Source organism: Dama dama, chromosome 16, assembly GCF_033118175.1.
Source record: "Dama dama isolate Ldn47 chromosome 16, ASM3311817v1, whole genome shotgun sequence".
Taxonomy (NCBI): Eukaryota; Metazoa; Chordata; class Mammalia; order Artiodactyla; family Cervidae; genus Dama; species Dama dama.
Genome location: NC_083696.1, coordinates 16842586 through 16864955, shown reverse-complemented (window position 1 = coordinate 16864955; position 22370 = coordinate 16842586). Strand labels below are relative to the sequence as shown.

General features: G+C 37.7%; 1 protein-coding gene across 3 annotated transcripts in view; it reads left to right on the top strand.

Annotated features, from left to right (window-relative positions):
* Window positions 1–22370, top strand: part of SLC44A1 (solute carrier family 44 member 1) — a 212292-nt gene that overhangs the window by 128575 nt on the left and 61347 nt on the right. For all 3 annotated transcript variants that reach the window (XM_061163489.1, XM_061163488.1, XM_061163487.1), the window contains exons 9-13: window positions 1013–1199; window positions 2466–2631; window positions 4237–4393; window positions 5128–5211; window positions 19668–19805. In XM_061163489.1, the coding sequence (XP_061019472.1) occupies window positions 1013–1199; window positions 2466–2631; window positions 4237–4393; window positions 5128–5211; window positions 19668–19805 (732 nt within the window). The remainder of the gene's footprint in view (window positions 1–1012; window positions 1200–2465; window positions 2632–4236; window positions 4394–5127; window positions 5212–19667; window positions 19806–22370) is intronic.

The window sequence follows — 22370 nt, the reverse complement described above, 5'->3', positions numbered from 1 at the left end:
CTACTCTTGATCACTATTAGGTTAAACCTCTGTCCCATAGGGTATGTATGACCTCCTCAGAAGTCTTCAGAGGCTTCCCTAATTAATGGGTGCTATTTGATGCAACATTTTGTTCTGTACTGCCTGCTCTTTGAGAGGGAATTTTCAGCTGAATATTAATTATCATTTTCTATTAAGAACATATGTCTTACTGTCATGAAATAATGTAATTATTTTTAAAAAACAGTTCTCTTTATTATAGAAAAGTATATTAAGAAATAAGCCATCTCATGTCATTCTGTTTTCACTAATTATTTTCCCATTTTTTTCCTTTTAAACTTTTAACATTATTCCAAAAATAGAGGTGAGCTTCACTAGTATAATTATTATACTAATTACAGTAAAATTAACAAACTTGTGGTTCAATAATCTGTATTTATATTTTTGGTTTATCTCCCTCTCCTCTCTGTAAAAAGGGGGCAAAAAATTCTGAGTTTACTTCTTGGAGCAATCCCAAGCTTTTCATTGAGCATTGGAAACTAAAAATAAAGCCACTATAAAACCATTGGTACCAAGAGATTTTTGTTTGCTATCATTGTGCAAATACTTATTAATCATCTTTTAAGTACATTTCTCTATGCCAAGTGCCAGGGCAGAGTGGGGAGTGAATAAATTTGACATGAACCCTGCTCGTAAGGTGCTCATGATCCAATAAGGGAGAGGATGTACAAATATCTGTGCTTTTGTGATCATAGCATATGGTCTTCTCCCCAGTTTTCAGAATTTTATGAGTCTCATCCTGATGACAAGCAACATGTTTTGATTTGTAATGAGTGGAAAAAGGAAAAGTAGCATTCTAGGATGTATTAATAATTTAGAAATTCTTTTATGTTTAGCTTTAAAGGACATTTTCAGTAAATAATGAAATATGATAAGTGGAATTAAGAATTGTGTTAAAAATTTTCCACCATTGTTTCTGTTTTTACCACTTAAAACAGCAGCTAAAACCTTCCCGTCCATTTTCTCCATGCAGGTTATCTTGTTCCTGGTCATGCTGGTGATGCGCAAGCGGGTTGCTCTCACCATTGCCTTGTTCCACGTGGCCGGCAAGGTCTTCATTCACTTGCCGCTGCTAGTCTTCCAGCCCTTTTGGACTTTCTTTGCTCTTGTTCTATTTTGGGTGTACTGGATCATGACACTTCTCTTTCTTGGCACAGCTGGTAAGAAGACATGTTACTGCTTTCTTTTAGCGATGAAACTGATTTGCATTAAAATATTTTAAAACATCAGAGAGATATAATTCTTAAGACATTTATGGTCTAAGGTCTGATAGCCATCAGAAATAACAGAGGTTATGGCTCTTCAATAACACATTACCTTTTTACAGATGAACTTACTTAGCAGAAACAGACTTAGAGAATGAACTAATGGTTGCCAGGGGTAAGAATTTGGGGGAAGGGATGGTTTGGGAGTTTGGGATGGACATGTGCACACTGCTATATTTAAAATGGATAACCAACAAGGACCTACTGTATAGCACAGGGATATGTTATGTGACAGCCTGGAGGGGAGGACAGTTTGAGGGGAATGGATACATGTGTACAGATGGATGAGTCCTTTCACTGTTTACCTGGAACTATCACAACATTGTTAATTTGCCAAACCCAATATAAAATGGAAAGTTTTTTTAAAAAAATAACGTAGTCCCCATTCATGATCTTCCGAGCAAAGTGAGTCTAAACCAGGTAGGGCCTGAAAACATATCCAGGTTTGAGATGGTTGTGGATTTGAAGTAAGCTGACTCAGACATTTAGGTTCATTCTGAGATGAATGCAGTGCTTCTCTGGAGTTGCTTCAAACTCCAGTGATAGCCAGAGATCAACCTGCCTCCTTGGGATTTTCTAGTTTGGAAATGACCTGAACCTATATAGAGCTAGTGGTGATAGAGTTCATAGTTAGATGCTCGGACTTACTTGTAGCCATACTTAATATCAAAAGTTATGTATGTCTAAATGGAATTAATTGTTAAGAGTGGTATAAGGATAATAAGCATATATGTAACTTCTCTGGTCATTCAACACACCACCAATTGAAAATAATATTAATTTCTGTATTTTGCTAATTTTATATCTGTAATTATTGGACAAGTAAAAGCTCTTTAAGAAAACTGAAGTATTGGAAAATTCATGCATAAACTAAATAACTGATAATGTGGTAAGAATTATATTCAAACAGAGCAACTTTTAAAAGCTATATATGTTGCCTTTGAGGAAAACAAAATGCTTGATTTTACAGTGTTCTGCTATACAACTTTTGAAGTGATAATTATTTTTGTCCCTTAATGAAATAACGCTGTGATCATAATGCCAGTGGTTTGGGGGTAGGGATATATTGTTGGAAATTAGTTTAATCTCCTAGATTTAATAGCCATGTTTTTTGGTTTATACTTTATGTGCTGCTTCTTTCCTTCTTTGATATTTTCCTAGGTAGTGCTGTTCAGAATGAACAAGGCTTTGTGGAGTTCAGAATTTCAGGGCCTCTGCAGTACATGTGGTGGTACCATGTGGTGGGCCTGATTTGGATCAGTGAATTTATTTTAGCCTGTCAGCAGATGACTGTGGCAGGAGCTGTGGTGACCTACTATTTTACTAGGTGAGAATTTATACTTGTCAGAAAACTTAAGTTGTAACAACATGGATGGACCCAGAGGGTATTATGCTAAGTAAAATAAGTCAAGCAGAGACTGTCAGATACCTGTATGATTTCACTTACATGTGGAATCTAAAAAACAAAACAAGCATAACAAATAGACTCATGTGAAATAGACTCAAATGAAAGTCTCTCGGTTGTGTCCGACTCTTTGCGACTTCACGGACTATACAGTTCATGGAATTCTCCAAGTCAGAATACTGGAGTGGGTAGCCTTTCCCTTCTCCAGGGGATCTTCCCAACCCAGGGATTGAACCCAGGTCTCCCGCATTGGGGGTGGATTCTTTACCAGCTGAGCCACAAGGGAAGTGCAAGAATACTGGAGTGGGTAGCCTATCCCTTCTCCAGCAGATCTTCCTGACCCAGGAATCGAACCAAGGTCTCCTGCATTGCAGGTGGATTCTTTACCAACTGAGCTATCAGGGAAGCCTCATAGACATAGAGAAAAATCAGGTGATTGCCAGAGGAGGGGTCGAGGCTGCGAATGAAATAGGTGAAGGAGATTAAAAGGTACAAACTTCCAGTTACAAAAAAAATGAATGATGATGGGGATGAAAAGTCTAACGTGGGGACTATGGGTGATAATATTGTGATCATTTTGTATGGTGACAGATGACAACTAGACTTATTGTGGTGATCATTTGTAATGTGTACAAATATTGAATCACTATGTTGTATATGCAGAACTAACATAGTATTGTAGGTCGATTATATATCAATGAAAAAAAGAAAGCAAGAAAAAAAAAACTTAAGATAATCTAAGTGATTATGCCTGAAGGAAATGGAACTGAGGCTGGTAAGAGTTTAATTTCTTTAAGAAGTAAGTGGGAGTCAATATGACAAAATGTGTAGTTGATAATTCTGTGAGGTAGGAAAATGGGAGGTTATTATTTTATTCTTTATTCTCTCCTGTAACTTTCTTAAAAAATTAATTAGAATAGCAGGTCATGCTACACTTAAATTACATTTATCAGAAAAATAAATCTTTAGTAGTTAGTGTCTTATGTATTGGGTTGGCCAAGAAGTTCTTTTGGGTTTTTCCACATAAGATGGTATGGAAAAAGCTGAGTGAACTTTTTGGTCAACCCAGTATTTTTGCTTATATAAGGATCTAGCAAAGGTTAACAAGTCTTTAATTTGTATGGATCAGAAAAGGTGTTGTGACTTTCTTTCCTAATTTCAGAGCTAACTATACACTACAGTAGGCCTGATAGTTTTCCATTAAAACGAGGTGCCAGGTCTAACATCTTTCTACGTTCCATTATCTGATTGTATAATTACCACCATAACTATTTACTAGTAAGAGCTTTCAAAGCAATTTTATTTAACTTAAAGTATTAGAGCATAAGAACCCCATGAAACTACCATAAAGAAATGAAACATTAATTTTACATGATACATCTGAAGCACTTGTAGTTACTTTGCTATTTTGTCATAGAACTAGAATAAGAAAAATGAACTAATTTTTCACTCTTTTTTGAACTAAATCTTTTCTATGTTTCTACCTGGTCAAGCCTTTAATTGTCTTTTTGGTCATTTTTTAAACAGGGATAAAAGGAATTTGCCATTTACACCGATTCTGGCATCAGTGAATCGCCTTATTCGTTATCACCTTGGTACTGTGGCAAAAGGTTCTTTCATTATCACGTTAGTCAAAATTCCACGAATGATCCTTATGTACATTCACAGTCAGCTCAAAGGAAAGGTAAAGAAAAATCTTTTCTGGACTTTCTGTGGGCACATTCCAGATCTCAGTTCTGCATGTAGCAAAATTCCCAATGATATTAAGTCCAAGTGTGAATGTTTTCTTCCATGTCCTTGCCAAGTGGAATCTAATTCGGTCCCCTTATCTCCCACTCTTGTACTCCGTATGCTCTGGCAAAATTTATCTAATCACAGATTTCCCCAAATAGCCTGTGCTTCTATTCCTCTGTGTGAATTCACACTTTCCTCCTTGGAACCCTCCTTCCTGTCCTTAGCTGCAGAAGCAACATGCATTTCTGCATAGCTTAGCTCAAATGCCCCCTCTTCCTAGAAACCTCCCCTGAGTCCTCTAACCTCCTAAGTGGCATCTTCTCTCTCTCCTCCATTCTCATGGCACTAGGATCTGTATCATTCTGACTCTAACCTTTGTTATGTTTAATGCTTTTAAGTTCCTTGTTGGTCTTATATACTTTATCTTATATGCAATAGGTACTAAGTAAATGTTGGATTGAACTGATTAAAAATAATTCAAAAAAAAAAAACCAAAACAAAAAATAAATAAAAAATAAAAATAATTCAGCCATTACATTTTGAGGGGAAAAAGGGTGAGTGTGGAGGCTTTGAAGCATAGGTTGTGATTTTTCTTAATTTTTACTTTTCTAAACTTTATAATATTTTACATGGTATGGTTTGATTCTTTGGTCTTTAATTATTTTCATTATTCATTCTTTCCAGGAAAATGCTTGTGCTCGATGTGTGCTGAAATCTTGCATTTGTTGCCTTTGGTGTCTTGAAAAGTGCCTAAATTATTTAAATCAGGTAAAAGATTTTAAAAATACATCTAACACTCACTTTCAAAGATAGGTTCACTGTTTCTTCTTTCAAGATAAAGTTTTTGAGTTTAATTGAAAAAAATTTTTTTCTCATGGTGCTTTGATCAACTATTTTAATCATATTCTTACTTTTAAACATAATATATATTCTTCTCAAAGCTTATTATTGCAGGAGACCCCAGTTCAATTCCTGGGTCGGGAAGATCCCCTGGAGAAGGGATAGGCTACCCACTCCAGTATTCTTGGGCTTCCCTGGTGGCTCAGCTGGGAAAGAATCCGCCTGCAATGTGGGAGACCTGGGTTCGAACCCTGGTTTAGGAAGATCCCCTGGAGAAGGGAACGGCTACCCACTCCAGTATTCTGGCCTGGAGAATTCCGTGGACTGTATACAGTCCATGAGGTCACAAAGAGTCGGACACGACTCAGCAAAATTAATTGTAATACATGGATAAATTTCCTTAGAGTGCATCTTTCAGAAAAATAATGTATCTTTTATCCCTTAATTCACACCCTTTTATATTTTATTTTCCCTGAGAATCTGTCTACCCTAGCCATTGTTCTTTAATTCATTTAATGTTGTTTGAAAGCTTTAGTGAAAAGTTGTTGTGACACTTACTCCTTTTTTGCAACTGTCTACTATTGTTCAAAATTAACATGCTAGTATGCCATGGGGTTTTTTTGTTTTTGCTTTATTCAGCTGCTGAAGACTGTGGTACTGGCCTGGAAAATACTAGCAAAGAAAGTGCTATTTCTAGGGTCAAATGGAGAGATTGATACCTCCGGAGTAACAGTTCACAGGGGAGTGGCTTGGTCCTCTGTCTTTCTGTATCTGAGCATGTAGAACTCTCACTGTGAAGCACTCTTTTCATCTTGAGTTGTTTTTCTTAACCACTTTTCTCCAGCCCCTAAAAATCAATTCTAATGTACTGATGCCCTTATCTAATAGACCAAAGATAAAAATGGACTTTCTCACCATTAACCTTTAAGTGATTGAAGAGTAGCATTGCATTGTCCGTTCACTCACATGTAGTCAGGAGGAGTCCTGTGGGGATGGTTTGAGCATGCCTGGAGTCTGCTTTATTGGAGTTCTATGATTAATGTGAAGAAGTATATTTCTCATTTCATTAGCAAAATACATTCCTCTGGTTCATAATACTCTTCTTCGGATGTAAAGTATTTGGAAGGTCATTATTAAAATAATTAGCAACAGCCACAACATTCTGCAAAAGTTTGTTTTTTAAAATTTGGTTTTGGAGCAAGTCATCGTCATCAAAAAAGTTGATGGTTGCAGTAACGATAATCATCATTACATTTTGTATCCATCACTAAATAGCTTATATTCAGAAAGATGTGCTAGCCTCAGCTGTCTGTTTTCGGTTCCCATAGGCACCTTTTGCTCTCACAGTTTCCAAAATATGCAGAAAATAACTTCCTTCCAATGTCTGACTAGCTCCTATTGGTCTTTAATGATTCTTCCTGAGCACCACCTCCAAGAAACTTTCCCTCATTACCCCAGCTCTTCCTTTGACATTGCACAATATCAGTTCATACCTCTGTGAAAACACTAGGAACACTGTATAGGAGTTGTCTGTTTACTTCATCTTGTCTTTTAGACTTTTAGCTCCTTAAAGACAGGATCTTATTTTTGTCTCTGCAGAAACTTCCATAGTGCCTAGTATACAATAGTGGTCTTTAAATGTTTTTTGAATGAATGATTAATCACCAAATATTTGGACTAAAAAAGATTAATAGAATGATATAAAACCGTAAGGATCTCAAAAAGGAGAAGTGCTGAAGGAAAACAAATCACATGATATCAAGATGGAAACCAGGTGAAAACATATATAAAGTTTTCAGCTCATTCCAAGCTAAACAGTAGTCAGCAATTTAGTCCTAATAGTCCTGTGATGTATATCCAAACTACAAGTTTGTGTTTCTTGTACAAGTTTTGTCCATTTTGCATCTTCAAGAGGTAGGCATGATGCTTGAAGATTCAAGGAAAGCATTGACATAGTAGCAAATCAATTATGGGAGTGAAGGTTTAGGGAGAGTGATTCTAAATTCATACTTGGAATATGAAGTATTCCAGTGTGGAGACTGGTTACCATTGGAGCGTCATGTCTCTTGTTTTCATAGAAATGTTGAAATGAGGTCAACATATTAAGAATATTAGAATACTTCTTGCCATGACAGATTAACATTAAGCATAAGTACCAGTTGCCAGTGGAATTTTTTAACCCTTGTTCCTGTGAAATGTTTCAGAGCAGGATGGGCACCCATCTGTATGAAGTACTTAATGTGATGGGGATCATGGTGGTACTGAATCAATGAGCTCCAGAGACTTTTCTAAAATTTGAGAAAGCAGGGTATAAGTGTATGATCTGCTAGTGTAAGAAGAGACACTTAAATACTATCACACGCAGTCGGCAGGTATAAGCTTAGTGCTCTGCTAGAGGTGTGAAGCCACAGTAGAAAGAGCCCAGATGTTGAAGATGTGTTTCCTTCCCTAGCAAGCTCAGTGAAACCTCTGAGTCTTAGTTTCCTTCTTCAGTAAGTGGAAAAAATATACTTGTCCTCATAGGCTTTAGGTTAGGATGAAACATAATACAGATAAATCAACTCTTACAGTGTCTAGCTTTTGGTAGACACCTAGTAAGTGTTGTTATCACTCTCTGCCTACCCCATTTTATTTATAAACAAATTTACTTATTTACTGACTCCCCGTGTCTTACTCTTAAGATAACAGAGCTGTGACAAAGAATTCAAAAGGTAGTTCTATAATGTGTCTTTTCTCTGACAGTAAATGTAATATAAAATACTGAAGAGTTTGGAAAACCAAAACAAGGAAAAAATATCACCCATGATCTCACTGTCTAACATAACACTTTTGTTACCAGCAAAATGGCAACTCACTGCTTGACCTCCCAAAGGAAAGAATTCAATCAAAAGACATAGAACACTTTTAAGCAGCAGCAGTTTTCTTAAACAAAGTGAAAGTACACTCCCAGGAGAGAAAAGGAGAGTGGGCTATGTGGAAACTAGAAACAGCCTTCCAGCTGGGAAAGGGTTGGTTTTTCAAAGTAGTGACAAGTCCCTCCTTGTGTCCTGCATCATTTGACACATTGGTCGTCAGTTTTAGGTTATATAACTTTTCTTCTTGTGTCCAGGCACTTACCCACAAGCACCCAAGCAAAACCATGCAGGGTCGGGGCGGGGGTGGGGACCGGAACAAATACTGCAATACTAGTTTATTACAAATACAGAGGAATGAACCCCAGTTTATCCTGTGTCACCTTTTAGGGTTTTAGGGCTTGGTGTGCCTGCGCCAACATGTGATGGAAGGTTTTATCTTATTTGGGCCTGCTAAGTCTGAAAATTTAACTGTCTTGACCACAATAAAGGGAGGATCTCTGGGCATGTTCTGATCACCAGTGTCCAGGTCAGGGAGGGAAAGATGGCCCCATCCAGGATGGAGCAGGGACCCACTTGTGTCTGACTAACTACTTAACACTTCCATTAATATACTTAATAATAGCTTTGAGAAAAAGTTTGCAGTATTTTACTTCAATTAATGTCTGATAAGTTCTGAACCTCATGTGTAAAGCAGGGCTAACAATAGTGTTTACAATGCCTCTTACCACCACTATGAAAAGAGTCTACAGTGCTCTGAGCTTGGGCTTAGACAACAGTGAGTCTTCAGTGAGTGGAGAATCTTATCCTGTAATAGTACCCACAGTTAATTTCTTTTATATTTTTATAATGTACAACAATTTTTATTTTCTCTTGTCAAGTCTGTTTAACTTTTCCTTCATAGTTTCTTTCCTTCGTGGTTTCTCTCTTGGCTTTTCTACTTAGAAAGGTTTTCCCTACTTGAATATCAAATAATTATTCTGCCTTTTTTCTTGTAGTCCGTTAGAGGTTTCCCTTTTTTGAAAAAAGTTTATCTGGGATTCAGTCAGTTGTCCCAGGACCAATTAATGATTAATCTATCCTTTCTTCTGTGGTGAAATGTCAATTTAATCATGTATTAAATTCTTATATATTGTACTTGAGTCTGTCTTTGGGCTTTTTTTCTACACCATTGATTTGTTTATTCTTCTACCAGTACTGAGTTTTTGTTTGGTTTGGTTTGAGGTTTTTTTTTTGTTTGTTTGTTTTTAATTTTTTATTGAAATATAGTTGATGTGCAGTATTATATAAGTTACATGCGTATAGTACAGGCATATTTATTATAGCTTCATTATATATCTCAAGTGTCCTGTGAGGCAAATCTCTTGCATTCTTATTTTTCAAAAACTTCTTGTGTAATCACCTGTCTGTTCTCTAAGGTTATCTTTAGAGTATTCAATAGAGTGCGATGAAGTAATAATACTAATTACAATGCCAGGTATCATTTACTGACCATTTGTCATGTGCCAGGCACTGTGGCTCACATTTCACACATAGAGTCTCTCATTCAGAGTTTGGTTTTTTGTAGTACTCCTTGGAAATGGTCAACAATGAGTCAGTTAATGTCACTTTACATCATTTTCCTCCCATATGCCAACATGCAACCTGAGATATCTCCCGGGTGGTCCAGTAATTAAGAATCTACTTTGCAGTGCAGAGGAGGTGGGTTGGATCCCAGGGGATTAAGACAGAGCAGCTAATCCTATGCACCACAACTAGAGACTCTGCACCACAATGAAACGTCGGTATGACACAGCAGAGATCCTGTATGCTGCACCTAAGACCCGATACAGCCAAGATAAATAAATAAATTATTTTTAAAAAAGAAAACTTGCAACTTGAGGTTAAAAGCCTTGAGTAGAACTGGACAACATAAACCCCTGCAGGGCCACTTGAGGTTCGTTACATCCTTCATGTGACTGAGTGCAGCAGCCAAGGTCCAGAGCTATAGGGAGCAGCAGAGAGTGGTCAACTGCGGAGCTCATGTTCCGTACAAAGAAGGCTGTCACCACCTAGCTCTCATACACCTTTGCCATGTGAGAATTTACAGACAGTTTCTAACTCTTCAGTTTTCTAAGAGAAGCCAGAATTCTGGATGTTTGCATTTTATCTCTTGCTATTAAAATGTTTACAACTAATTAAAAAAAGAATAACTCTGAGTGAACCAGAGCAAACATTGTATGGTCTTTGGGCCACATAGCATCAGTTGTCTATAGGCCACCAGTTGGTTGCCACTGCTATAGAGAATACAGAGGGTAACAGAGAGGAGTGTTGACATGGAAGTAGGGTAGACCAGACTCATTTGCAGCACAATATGAAATTCCGTAGTCCCCAACTATGTGCCAAACAATGGAAAATACAGCTGGCTTCAAAAAACAGCTTTATGAATGGATAAAGAAGATGTGGTGTGTTTGCATATATATACACACATACACACAATGGAGCATTTCTCAAAAAGATGAAAGGTGAAATAATAAAAAAGATGAAAAATGCCATATGAAGCAACATGGATGGATGTAGAGATCGTCATGATAAGTGAAGTAAGCCAGATGGAGGAAGGCAAATATATAATATTGTTTATATGTAGAATCTTAAGCAAATGTAAGTAAATGTTTAAGTGATACAAATGAACTTATTTACAAATCAGAAATAGACCCACAGACATGGAAAACAAACACGGTTACCAAAGGGGATAGAGGAGGAGAGAGAAATTGAAAGTTTGGGATTAACATATACACACTACAATATATAAAATATGTAAACAACAAGGACCTACTGAATAGCACAGAGAACTATACTTGATATTTTGTAATAACCTAAAAGGGAAAAGAATCTGAAAAAGAATATATATATATATATATATGAATCACTTTGCTTACACCTGAAACTAGCATAACATTGTAAATCAACTATACTTCAATTTAAATAAAAAGAGCTTTAGATTTTTAAAAATAGGCCATTAAATATATATAGCATAGATGCTAAGAGTTTTGCAGATAAACAGAGTGAACTGTGAACCGCTTTTTGTTTCTGCAGGTGCTTATCTTGATGTGACAAGAAAGTAATTGTACATCTAATGGAACAGTATAAAATTCACTTTAAGAAGAAAGATTGTTCCAACTAGAATCTGTTTCTTTTGGGCATTGAATTACTCAGGTCTTGGTTTACTTGGACATTACTTGAAGATAGTATATTTAATACTGGAGAGTATCTGTTCTCCAGCTGATAAACCCTTAAGATTATAAAGCTTTTCTCTACATAGTATGAGTGGGAGTTATTTTTTGAGCACCTACTTAAATCCTTGATAGTACGCTAAGCACTTTATATATATTATCGCTTTCTCCAACTCTGTAAGGAAGGTGCATTTCCTCTCTTTTATATGTGAAAACATTGAGTCTGGTACCTTGGAGCAGATCACATGATCTAGAGGTGGAGGAAGTTTCAAATCTAAGTTTGCCTGGATCGTGCCATGACTACACACTGCTTCCTACAGTTGACCCTTGAACAACAGCTTTAGATTGTGTGGGTCCATCAGAGATGAACTTCTTACCCTGGCAAGAGGGATTTAATCTAAAGGGAGGAGGAGTGCGGCAAATGATGGGGATGGGGAGGCATGTGCATTAGTCCAGGGAAGGGGCAGGGCTTTTTTGAGGAAGTGGGGTGCTACCCCCTTTTTATCTTGTTTTGGTCATTAATATATGGTATTGGCCACCAGTGGGTGTACTGTTTAATATGTGAATGTAGTAAAATCAACTTATGATGAAAAAAATTATGGGGTCCACTTATATAGGAATTTTTAAATATAAATACTGCATACTCTAGTACAACACAGTCTGCTGTTGATTGAATCCATGGCTGCAGGAACCATAGATAACAGAGACTATAAAGTTAGTCTTAAGTGGTTGGCAGAAAGTTCAGAGGACACTTATTAGCCACAAAGGACTCAGAATTTCTTAAGAACCCTGGCTTGAATCCTTTAGACTAAGAGGTGTAGAAGGAGAGGGAATTGACAACTGTGTGAAAGAGTTGGCACCCTGACCTCTGTGTTGTTCAAGGGTCAAATGTATACATGCTTTTGTACAATTTAAAGACAAGTAATTGTTTGTTATAGAGAATATTCAAGCTTTCTGCTATAAATTGCTGAAAGCAGCCTTCTGCTGAAACTGTTTCCTGTTTTAAACTGAGACAAGTGGTAGTTTTTAGGCAGTCTATTTAAATTAAGATTTACAACATATTTTTAATTCTTATGTCCCTTAAAAAGTTGGAGTGTTTAGAACCAAACTGAGTGAAATATATGGTATAGATTAGACTTTGTGCTTCCTCCATCCCTCACTCAAAATGCAAAAAAGGGATCATTTTGTTTACCGTTGCCCCTAACCTAGACGGCATATTAAAAAGCAGAAACATTACTTTGTCAGCAAATGTCCATCTAGTCAAGGCTATGGTTTTTCCAGGGGTCATGTATGGATGTAGGAGTTGGACTATAAAGAAAGCTGAGCAACGAAGAATTGATGATTTTGAACTGTGGTGTTGGAGAAGACTCTTGAGAGTCCCTTGGATTGCAAGGAGATCCAACCAGTCCATCCTAAAGGAGATCAGTCCTGGGTGTTGATTGGTAGGACTGATGTTGAAGCTGAAACTCCAGTACTTTGGCTACCTGATGCAAAGAGCTGACTCATTGGAAAAGACCCTGATGCTGAGAAAGATTGAGGGCTGGAGGAGAAGGGGACGACAGAGGATGAGATGGCTGGATGGCATCACCCACTTGATGGACATGAGTTTGAGTAAACTCCGGGAGTTGGTGATGGACAGGGAGGCCTGGCTTGCTGTGATTCATGGGGTTGCAAAGAGTCAGACACGACTGAGCGACTGAATTGAACTGAACTGAACTGATTCACATGTAAAGTTGTACTTATCTGTTCCCCTTTTCCTACCATTGCTATCTAGCTTGCCCTATTAAGTGGGTTATTATGTTAAGATTTTAAACTTTAAGAGAATTTCTAGGTCCTTAAATGAAGAAAAGAAAGAAGGTGTGAAAGTATAGACTCTGTGCTCTGGGACCTATGGCCAGGCAGGCCTGGGGACCAGTACTTTTTCACTATAACCTTTCACACAAAAGTACACACACCAGGGACCACTTGGGCTAATAGGCATCCTTTTAAAAAGATTTCTGGATGGTGATCATCTTTCATGTTGCTTCTGCGAATTGAGTCTTTTAGCCTGTGTCCTGCCTGAGCAGATGTTGGGCACAGGCTAAATGTTAATCATTGATGCCTCTCTGTGGGCAATTTAGCTCAATATCGGGAACGCAGTCTGGGAAGAAGGTGAGTGGGCTCTAAAAATCTCAACTAAGTCATCAGCAAAAAGCTCAGAGAACGCTTATTAGCCACAAAGGACTCAGAATTTCTTGAGAACCCTGGTGTAAATCCTTTAGATTAAGAGATATGGAAGTAGAGGGAAATTTCAATGGCCTGCTATGATCTTTAGCACATTTTTCTTCCTAAAGAAATCATCTTGACCTTTGTGTATCACATGCAGCTCATCTTGCCTTAGGAGTAGGAAAAAGTTTATAAAATACCCACTTTTTTTCAGTTAGGTTGACTATAAAAGAGTTGCATAGATCTGTAGGAATATTGCCAAGAAGGCTGAATTTCTGTGAGCACATCCAACCCTGGAAACCAAGGAATGGAGAAAAGAAATCACTGCTGCCTCCTTTGATATCTACAAATAGCCTTTTGCTTTAAAAGTAGATCAAATGGGTGGAGATGGTTGGAGGAGGGAGAAAAGAAGCAGCAGAGGAAGAAGAATAATTCTCAAGTAAAGTGAAGCTCTGAAAATTAATGACAGCAGCCAAAAAAAACTTTTGTTGTTTAGTTTGGGAACGTTGGGCCTGCTCTTAGACTCAGCTAACCTGATGATAACAGAAGAGAGAGATTGGAGTTTTGTGGATCCTCTCGGTTCTGCCTCTTCTTTCAAGGAAAGTTATGTTCAAACTGGAAAGGGGAGTACAACATATTAAGTATCATTGGTCTTCATTTAGGGGTGAGATTTAAGACAACGCCCAGTTGTTTTAAATGGGTTATCCAGTATCCTTGATTCTAGGCATTATAATGATGCTTTTTTACATCAACATTCATTATATGTGTGTGTGTGTGTACATACATATATAGTATATGTGTAGTTAATGTGGTAGGGTATTTTACCCCTATCAACTTACTGGAGAAGACCCTGATACTGGGAAAGATTGATGGTAGGAGAAGAAGGGGATGACAGAGGATGAGATGGTTGGATGGGATCACCGACTCAATGGACATGAGTTTGAACAAGCTCCAGGAAATTGTGAAGGAGAGGGAAGCCTGGTGTGCTGTAGTCCATGGGGTCACCAAAGAGTCGGACACAACTGAACGAATGAACAACAGCACAATATATTACTATCTCATGCTCACAGCTCTTACCTCAAAAGCTAATATATACAATATTTTAAGGAAATCATACTATTAAGTTGTCCTGGTAGCACTCATCTGCTGCTTGCCCACTTTATGCTGTCATTGGCCAGGGCTTCCTATCAGTTAAAAGACAGCAGGCACCAAAAGAGTTAATTACCTAACTGCAGTAGTTCACATTTCCTAATCTTCTATAAAACTTCTTTTGAAACATTTTGCAAATAGCCTCATGACATCAAAATAAACTGACTGTACTTTTGAGTTACTGTAACAGTAACAGTTCAGATACAGAACTTTCCAATCTTGATCTATTCTCAAGGAACCCAGAGTAGTTTCCAGTTCTCACTGGTTCCTTACTCACCTAAAAACTGAATAACAATAACAAAAAACAAACCCAAAACAAATAAAAACAACCAAACAAGCCCCATTAATAATTTATTTTAGGGCAGAGTTTTCAAACTACTGCCTGTGGGCTGAATATGTACTTCAGTATGTAAGTTTCATTGGCACACAGCTATGTTCATTTATTTACAAACTGTTTTGGCTGTTTTTATGTTATGATGGCAGAACTGAGCAATTGTGGCAGAGACTATATGATCCACAAAGCCAAAAATATTCACTATCTGGTCTTTTACCAAAAAACTTTTTTGCCCCTCCTCTAGAGTAACATTAAGAATCAACACCAACCTCACTTACAGTCTAGAGAACCCACCTTCTCAGCCTTTTTGAACATAAACCACATACACTCATTTCCGGTTTCAGTTCAGTTCAGTCGCTCAGTCGTGTCCAACTCTTTGCGACCCCCTAGACTGCAGTACACCAGGCTTCTCTGTCCATCACCAACTCCCAGAGCTTACTCAAACTCATGTCCATCGAGTCGGTGATGCCATCCAACCTCTGTTGTCCCCTTCTCCTCCTACCTTCAATCTTCCCCAACATCAGGGTCTTCTCCAATAAGTCGGCTCTTCACATCGGGTGGCAAAAGTATTGGAGTTTCAGCCTCAGCATCAGTCCCTCTGATGAATATTCAGGATTGATTTCCTTTAGGATGGGCTGGTTTGATCTCCTTGCAGTCCAAGGGACTCTCAAGAGTCTTCAATACCACAATTCAAACCATCAATTCTTTGGTGCTCAGCTTGCTTTATAGTCCAACTCTCATCCATAATGACTACTGGAAAAACCATAGCTTGGCTAGATAGACCTTTGTTGACAAAGTAATGTTTCTGCTTTTTAATGTGCTGTCTAGGTTGGTCATAGCTTTTCTTCCAAAGAGCAAGCGTCTGAATTTCATGGCTACAATCACCATCTGCAGTGATTTTGGAGCCCCAAAAAATAGTCTGTCACTTTTGCCATTGTTTCCCCATCTATTTGCCATGAAGTGATGGCACTGGATGCCATGATCTTAGTTTTTGAATGTTGAGTTTTAAGCCAGCTTTTCACTCTCCTCTTTCACCTTCATCCAGAGGCTCTTTAGTTCCTCTTCACTTTCTGCCAAAGGGTGGTGTCATTTGCATGCCTGAAATTATTGCCGTTTCTCCCAGCAGCCTTGATTCCAGCTCATGCTTCATCCAACCCAGCATTTCTCATGATGTTCTCTGCATATAAATTAAATAAGCAGGGTGACAATATACAGCCTTGATGTACTCTTTTCCCAATTTGTTACTAGTCCATTGTTCTGTGTCTGGTTCTGACTGTTGCTTCTTGACCTGCATACATGTTTCTCAGGAAGTAGGTAAGATGGTCTAGTATTCCCATGTCTTTAAGAATTTTCCATAGATGGTTATGCACACAGTCAAAGGCTATAGCCTAGTTGATGAAGCAGAAGTAGATGTTTTTCTGGAATTCTCTTCCTTTTTCTATGATCCAACTGTTGTTGGCAATTTGATCTCTGGTTCCTCTGCCTTTTCTAAATCCAGCTTGAACATTTGGAAGTTCTCAGTTCACATACTGTTGAAGCCTAGCTGGGAAAATTTTCAGCATTACTTTGCTAGCATGTGAAATGAGTGCGGTTGTGCGGTACTTTGAACATTCTTTGGCATTGCCTTTCTTTGGGATTGGAATGAAAACTGACCTTTTCCAGTCCTGTGGCTGCTGTGGAGATTTCCAAATTTGTTGACATATTGAGTGCAGCACTTTCACAGCATCATCTTTGAGGATTTGAAATAGCTCAGCTGGAATTCCATCACCTCCACCAGCTTTGTTTGTGGTGATGCTTCCTAAGGCCCACTTGACTTTGCACTCCAAAATGTCTGGTTCTAGATGAATGATCACACTGTTGTGGTTATCTGAGCCATTAATATCTTTTTTTTGTATAGCTCTTCTGTGTATTCTTGCCACCTCTTCTTAATATCTTCTGCTTCTGTTAGGTCCATACCATTTCTGTCCTTTATTGTGCCCATCTTTGCATGAGAAATTCCCTTGGTATCTCTAATTTTCTTGAAGAGATCTCTAGTCTTTCCTATCCTATTGCTTTCCTCTATTTCTTTGCACTTATCACTGAGGTAGGCTTTCTTATTTCTCCTTGCTATTCTTTGGAACTCTGCATTCAGATGGGTATATCTTTCCTTTTCTCCTTTGCCCTTTGCTTCTCTTCTTTTCTCAGCTATTTGTAAGGCCTCCCCAGACAACGACTTTGCCTTCTTGCATTTTTTCTTTGGGGATGGTTTTGATCACCTCCTGAACAGTATTATGAACCTCTGTCCATAGTTCTTCAGGTACTCTCTGTATCAGATCTAATCCTTTGAATCTATTTGTCACTTTCACTGTGTAATCATAACAGATTTGATTTAGGTCATACCTGAATGGCCTGGTGGTTTTCCCTACTTTCTTCAATTTAAGTCTGAATTTTGCAATAAGGAGTTGATGATCTGAGTCATGCTCCCAGTCTTGTTTTTGCTGACTGTATAGAGCTTCATCTTCATCTGCAGAGAATAGAATCCATCTGATTTCAGTACTGACCAACTGGTGATGTCCATGTTGTCTCATGTGTTGTTGGAAGAGGATGTTTGCTATGACCAGTGTGTTCTCTCGGCAAAACTCTGTTAGCCTTTGCCCTGCTTCATTCTGTACTCCAAGGCCAAACTGTCTATTACTTCAGGTATATCTTGACTTCTACTTTTGCATTCCAGTCCGCTGTGATGAAAACGACATCTTTTTTTGGTGTTACCTCTAGAAGACCTTGTAGGTCTTCATAGAACCGTTCAACTTTATCTTCTTTGGCATTAGTGATTGGGGCACAGACTTGGATTACTGTGATATTGAATGGTTTGCCTTGGAAGCGAACCAAGTTCATTCTGTCATTTTTGAGATTGCACCCAGGTACTGCATTTTGGACTCTATTGTTCACTGAGGGCTACTACATACAAGTTATGCCAATTTGTATGAAGACATTTCCTGTATTAAGATCATACTGTGTTTCTCAAAGAGCACTGTTATTTCCTGCTGTTCCAGTACTGAATAAAGTTTATGAACCACAAATAGTGACCTACTCAGTACAGTACTCTCTCTTTGGCCCTGAAAAGTTCTGCATTTTTAACCAATGAAATTAATCATATAATGGCAAATTAAATTTTTGATGACTCCAACCTCATCTTCATACCCAGTTCGTAATAACTAACAAGCGTACAATTGGAACACTCATAAATTAAAGACTCTTCTGATCTCAGTGTTTAAAACTTTACAGACAACACAGTATAAAGTATGCCTTTGTGTTCTGCATTTTTCCTGCAACTTCATATTTTGGACTCACCAACAATTTCTTAAGTCAGCACTAAACCAAAAATTGCTCCGGACTGTAAGTTTTCATTACAAAGTCCATATACTTTCCCTTCTTAAGACTCAAACATATTTCATGTTATGTTACTTATTCACATTTTCCAGAAAGTGTCAGTGCTATTCTAGAATGTAATGGAAAAAAGAAGAAAAAAAAATCAGAGTGACTATTAGTCAAAGAAAACATGGGGAGACAGAAGCAGGTACAATTGGATAAAATATATCAGCTGGGGACTCAGTACTACAGGAGACAGAAAACCAGTCCAGTCTAGCCCCCAAAAGAGCAAGAAGACCCCCTTCTCTAAGGGGGTCGGGGTGGGAAGAAGGGGAGAGATTCTTAGCTATTTATTAGCTTCTGTAACTGAAAAGTACAGAATCTGGCTGGTCCCTAACCATGTAAACATTGTCACCAAGTGTAAGTACCTGGTTTCTCTCTCTGCTCTTTCCATTATGTTGGCAAGACAAGCATGGTCATTTGTATCCTCACACCTTGCATCCAGGTACATGAGAGAGCTCCTCTGTCAGGAGCACCTACAGAAGAGAAAGAAAACTTCTTTTTTTCCCAGAAGCCCAGGGGAACCTTTTACTTTCACTGACTCCGATTCATTTATGTACCAATTCCTGAAGCAGTCACTGTGGGTAAAACATGTTGATTGACTTACATCCATCAGAGCTTACCCCCAGAGCTGGAGGTAGTGTCAACCTCACTCAGACTCCAAGAGAATGAGAAAGCATTGTTTCCTCAAAGGGGATTTGATGTTCTGCCCCAGAGGGAGGGGTATAAAATCAGCAACAAAGAGCTGTCTACTGCAAGAACTGTGAGAAGTGACAGCACAGAAGAAAGTGCCAAGGAGGAGGAAATAGATGTTCCCGATATAACAGCACAGCAATCTGGTGTCTTTATACGTGTGTGTAGCTTTTAAAGCATCACTGAAATGCCTAGTGATGAACCCAAAGTATCTAGGAAAGGTTAAATTATGGTTTGATTTACTAAGACGGGGAAGAAGGTAATGGATGTTGGAAAGGTTTATGTGTGTTTTAATAAATGTCAATGTTTTTAAAAGACCGAAACTAGGCCATCCGAGTTCTCTTTACCATATCAGATTGGTTTTTTTTTTTTTTAATGTCTTATATTTCCTTGTGCTTAATCTAAATCTGTACCTCACCAAAGCCATGGGTTTAACTGTGAAATCTTTTTGCAAGCTATGCTTTAACTATCCTTAGTTTAAATTGTAAAGATAACATTTACTGATAAAAAATTGTTTTTGCTTTTGTCCAGAATGCATACACAGCCACAGCTATCAACAGCACCAATTTCTGCACCTCAGCGAAGGATGCCTTTGTCATTCTTGTGGAGAATGCTTTGCGAGTAGCTGCCATCAACACGGTGGGGGATTTCATGTTATTCCTAGGCAAGGTAATAAAACCAAGTATATTATCTGAGACATACAGTAAATTTTCACATAATGCAATAGTTGCTCTTCAATTTAAAACACATATGTAGCCCACCAAAAACCTAAAAGTCACATAATATAAAGCAAGCACTTACAGAGCCCTTAATATGTATCAGGCATTTTTCTAAGTATTTTACATGTATTGCGCTCATTTAATCTTCATTAACAAATTTGTAATGGAAGTTCTATTATTATTTATTAACTTCATGATACACATGAGGGATCAGAGACAAGCACAGGTAAGTAATTTGCCCATGATTATCCTGACATATTTTGAAATACGAAACAGTCCATGTGGTGGTCCATTGCATCTGAAGCCTGGCTGCCTGGATGAAAATCCTGGTCTCACTAGCTATGTGACCTAAGTCAGGGTACATAGCCACTCTGTGCCTCTGTCTGTCCATCTGTGAAACTGTAGTGCCAGACCCCTAGAGTTGTGAGGATTAGGCTAATTAATATGTCTAGAGTACCTAAGATAGTGCCTGAGACATTGTAGGTTCTTGATGAATATTAATGGTTATCGTTAACTATATATAAATTCCTTAAAATAGAACTGTTGGGGAATGAGAGTGAACTGTCCTCAAGTATCTTTTTATTCTATGCTATTAAAATCTGAAAAATATTAGATAACATTATAATTGGGGTTCATTGTATCTATATTTCAAACCATAAAATACTCAGAAAATTTAAGATACTACCACGATAACCTGATAACTTATTTTTATATTACCTCCCATGTTTTTCATAGGCTTATATTTCTATGTATAGAAATATACATAAGCTTATATTTCTTTTTTATATTTTATATTTATATTTCTTTTTCATAGGCTTATATTTCTATAGTATAACAGTCCTACTATACATACCTATTTGTTCTGCCTTTTCACTTCATATTCTATTATGTATTTTTTCATATTGCTTTGATAACCTTAATAATTTCATCATTATCATAATGGCCACCGTTCCATCAAATGCTATTCTCTTACTATTGAGCACTTTTTACTCTAGCCACTGTGTTTTTAAAGGAAAAAACATATTTCCTTTGCAAAGGAAAAGGGAAAAAGTATTTGATGTTAAAAGGCATTGATTGGCACTATGTAGATTTTTTAATTTATTTTTAATTGGAATATAATTGTTTTACAATGCTGTATTGGTTTCTGCTATAAAACAGTGTGAATCAGCTATAGGTATACATATATCCCCTCCCTCTGGAGCCTCGCTCCCACCCCTAACCCTCATCCCATAGCACTGTGTAGTTTTAAGTTCTCAGGCAACAGTCATCTAAGAAGAATTATATAACTGTACAGATAGTTATTTTAAAAATTTGTAATTAAACATATGACTCCTGGATTTTTGTCATGTTTATACAGTAAGAAATTTATTATAGTAAGAATGAAATGAGTTGATTCTTATTAAGAACTAAATACAGGTCTGATCCTGTTACTAACCATTACTGTTATTTATGTGCTATATGAATAACTCAGGGAGACCCCAGATTTTGGGTTTATCTTTTACATACTTATAATTGACCCATAGTACCTAAAAAGCAACTTAAAAATATATATATATATTTATATGTATATAAATATACAGAGCAATTTAAAAGTTTTTGACACTTACTGGGTACCAGGTACTGAGGGCAGTGCTTTAGGCAGTGAAGTGTTACATTTGGTCCCCCAACCCTCCACCCCATAAGGAGAGCTACTATTATCTTCATTTCATAGCAAAGGAAACCAAAGTTTAGAGAGCTAAGTAGGTTGTCCAAATTTAGAAAACTCAAATGTGGCAGAGCTGGAGTTCAGATTCAGATCTGTCTGACTTCAAAGTTTTTAATCACTGTGAGCTATAATTGCCTTAACTGACAAAAATTTTGTCCCTGGGCCTTTTTTTTTTTCCCCTGAAGCCTTTTGATTCAGTGATTCTGATGATGGTAAATTACTAGCTGCTGGTAAGTCACTTCAGTCGTGTCCAACTCTGTGCGACCCGAGACAGCAGCCCACCAGGCTCCCCGTCCCTGGGATTCTCCAGGCAAGAACACTGGAGTGGGTCGCCATTTCCTTCTCCAATGCATGAAAGTGAAAAGCGAAAGTGAAGTCGCTCAGTCGTGTCTGACTCTTAGCAACCCCATGGACTGCAGCCTACCAGGCTCCTCCGTCCATGGGATTTTCCAGGCAAGAGTCCTGGAGTGGGGTGCCATTGCCTTCTCCAAACTACTAGAGATAATTCTAAATACAGCATTATTTATAATAGTGACCAAATATAAGCAGTCTACTGCCTAACAATAAAAGTTGGAAGTAATAATCTGCAGACTATTTGCCTATTAAACCTTTTTTTTTGTTTTTCATTTTTTTTGGCCATGCCATGCAGTCTTTAAGATCTTAGTTCTCTGGCCAGGGATTGAACCTGCGCCCTCCACAGTGAAAGCACTGTGGTTTTAACCACTGGACCATCAGAGAATTCCCTAAATTACGTTTTTTTATTAAGAGTTTATAATATAATTGTGTATAATATGGTAAGTGGAAAGCTGA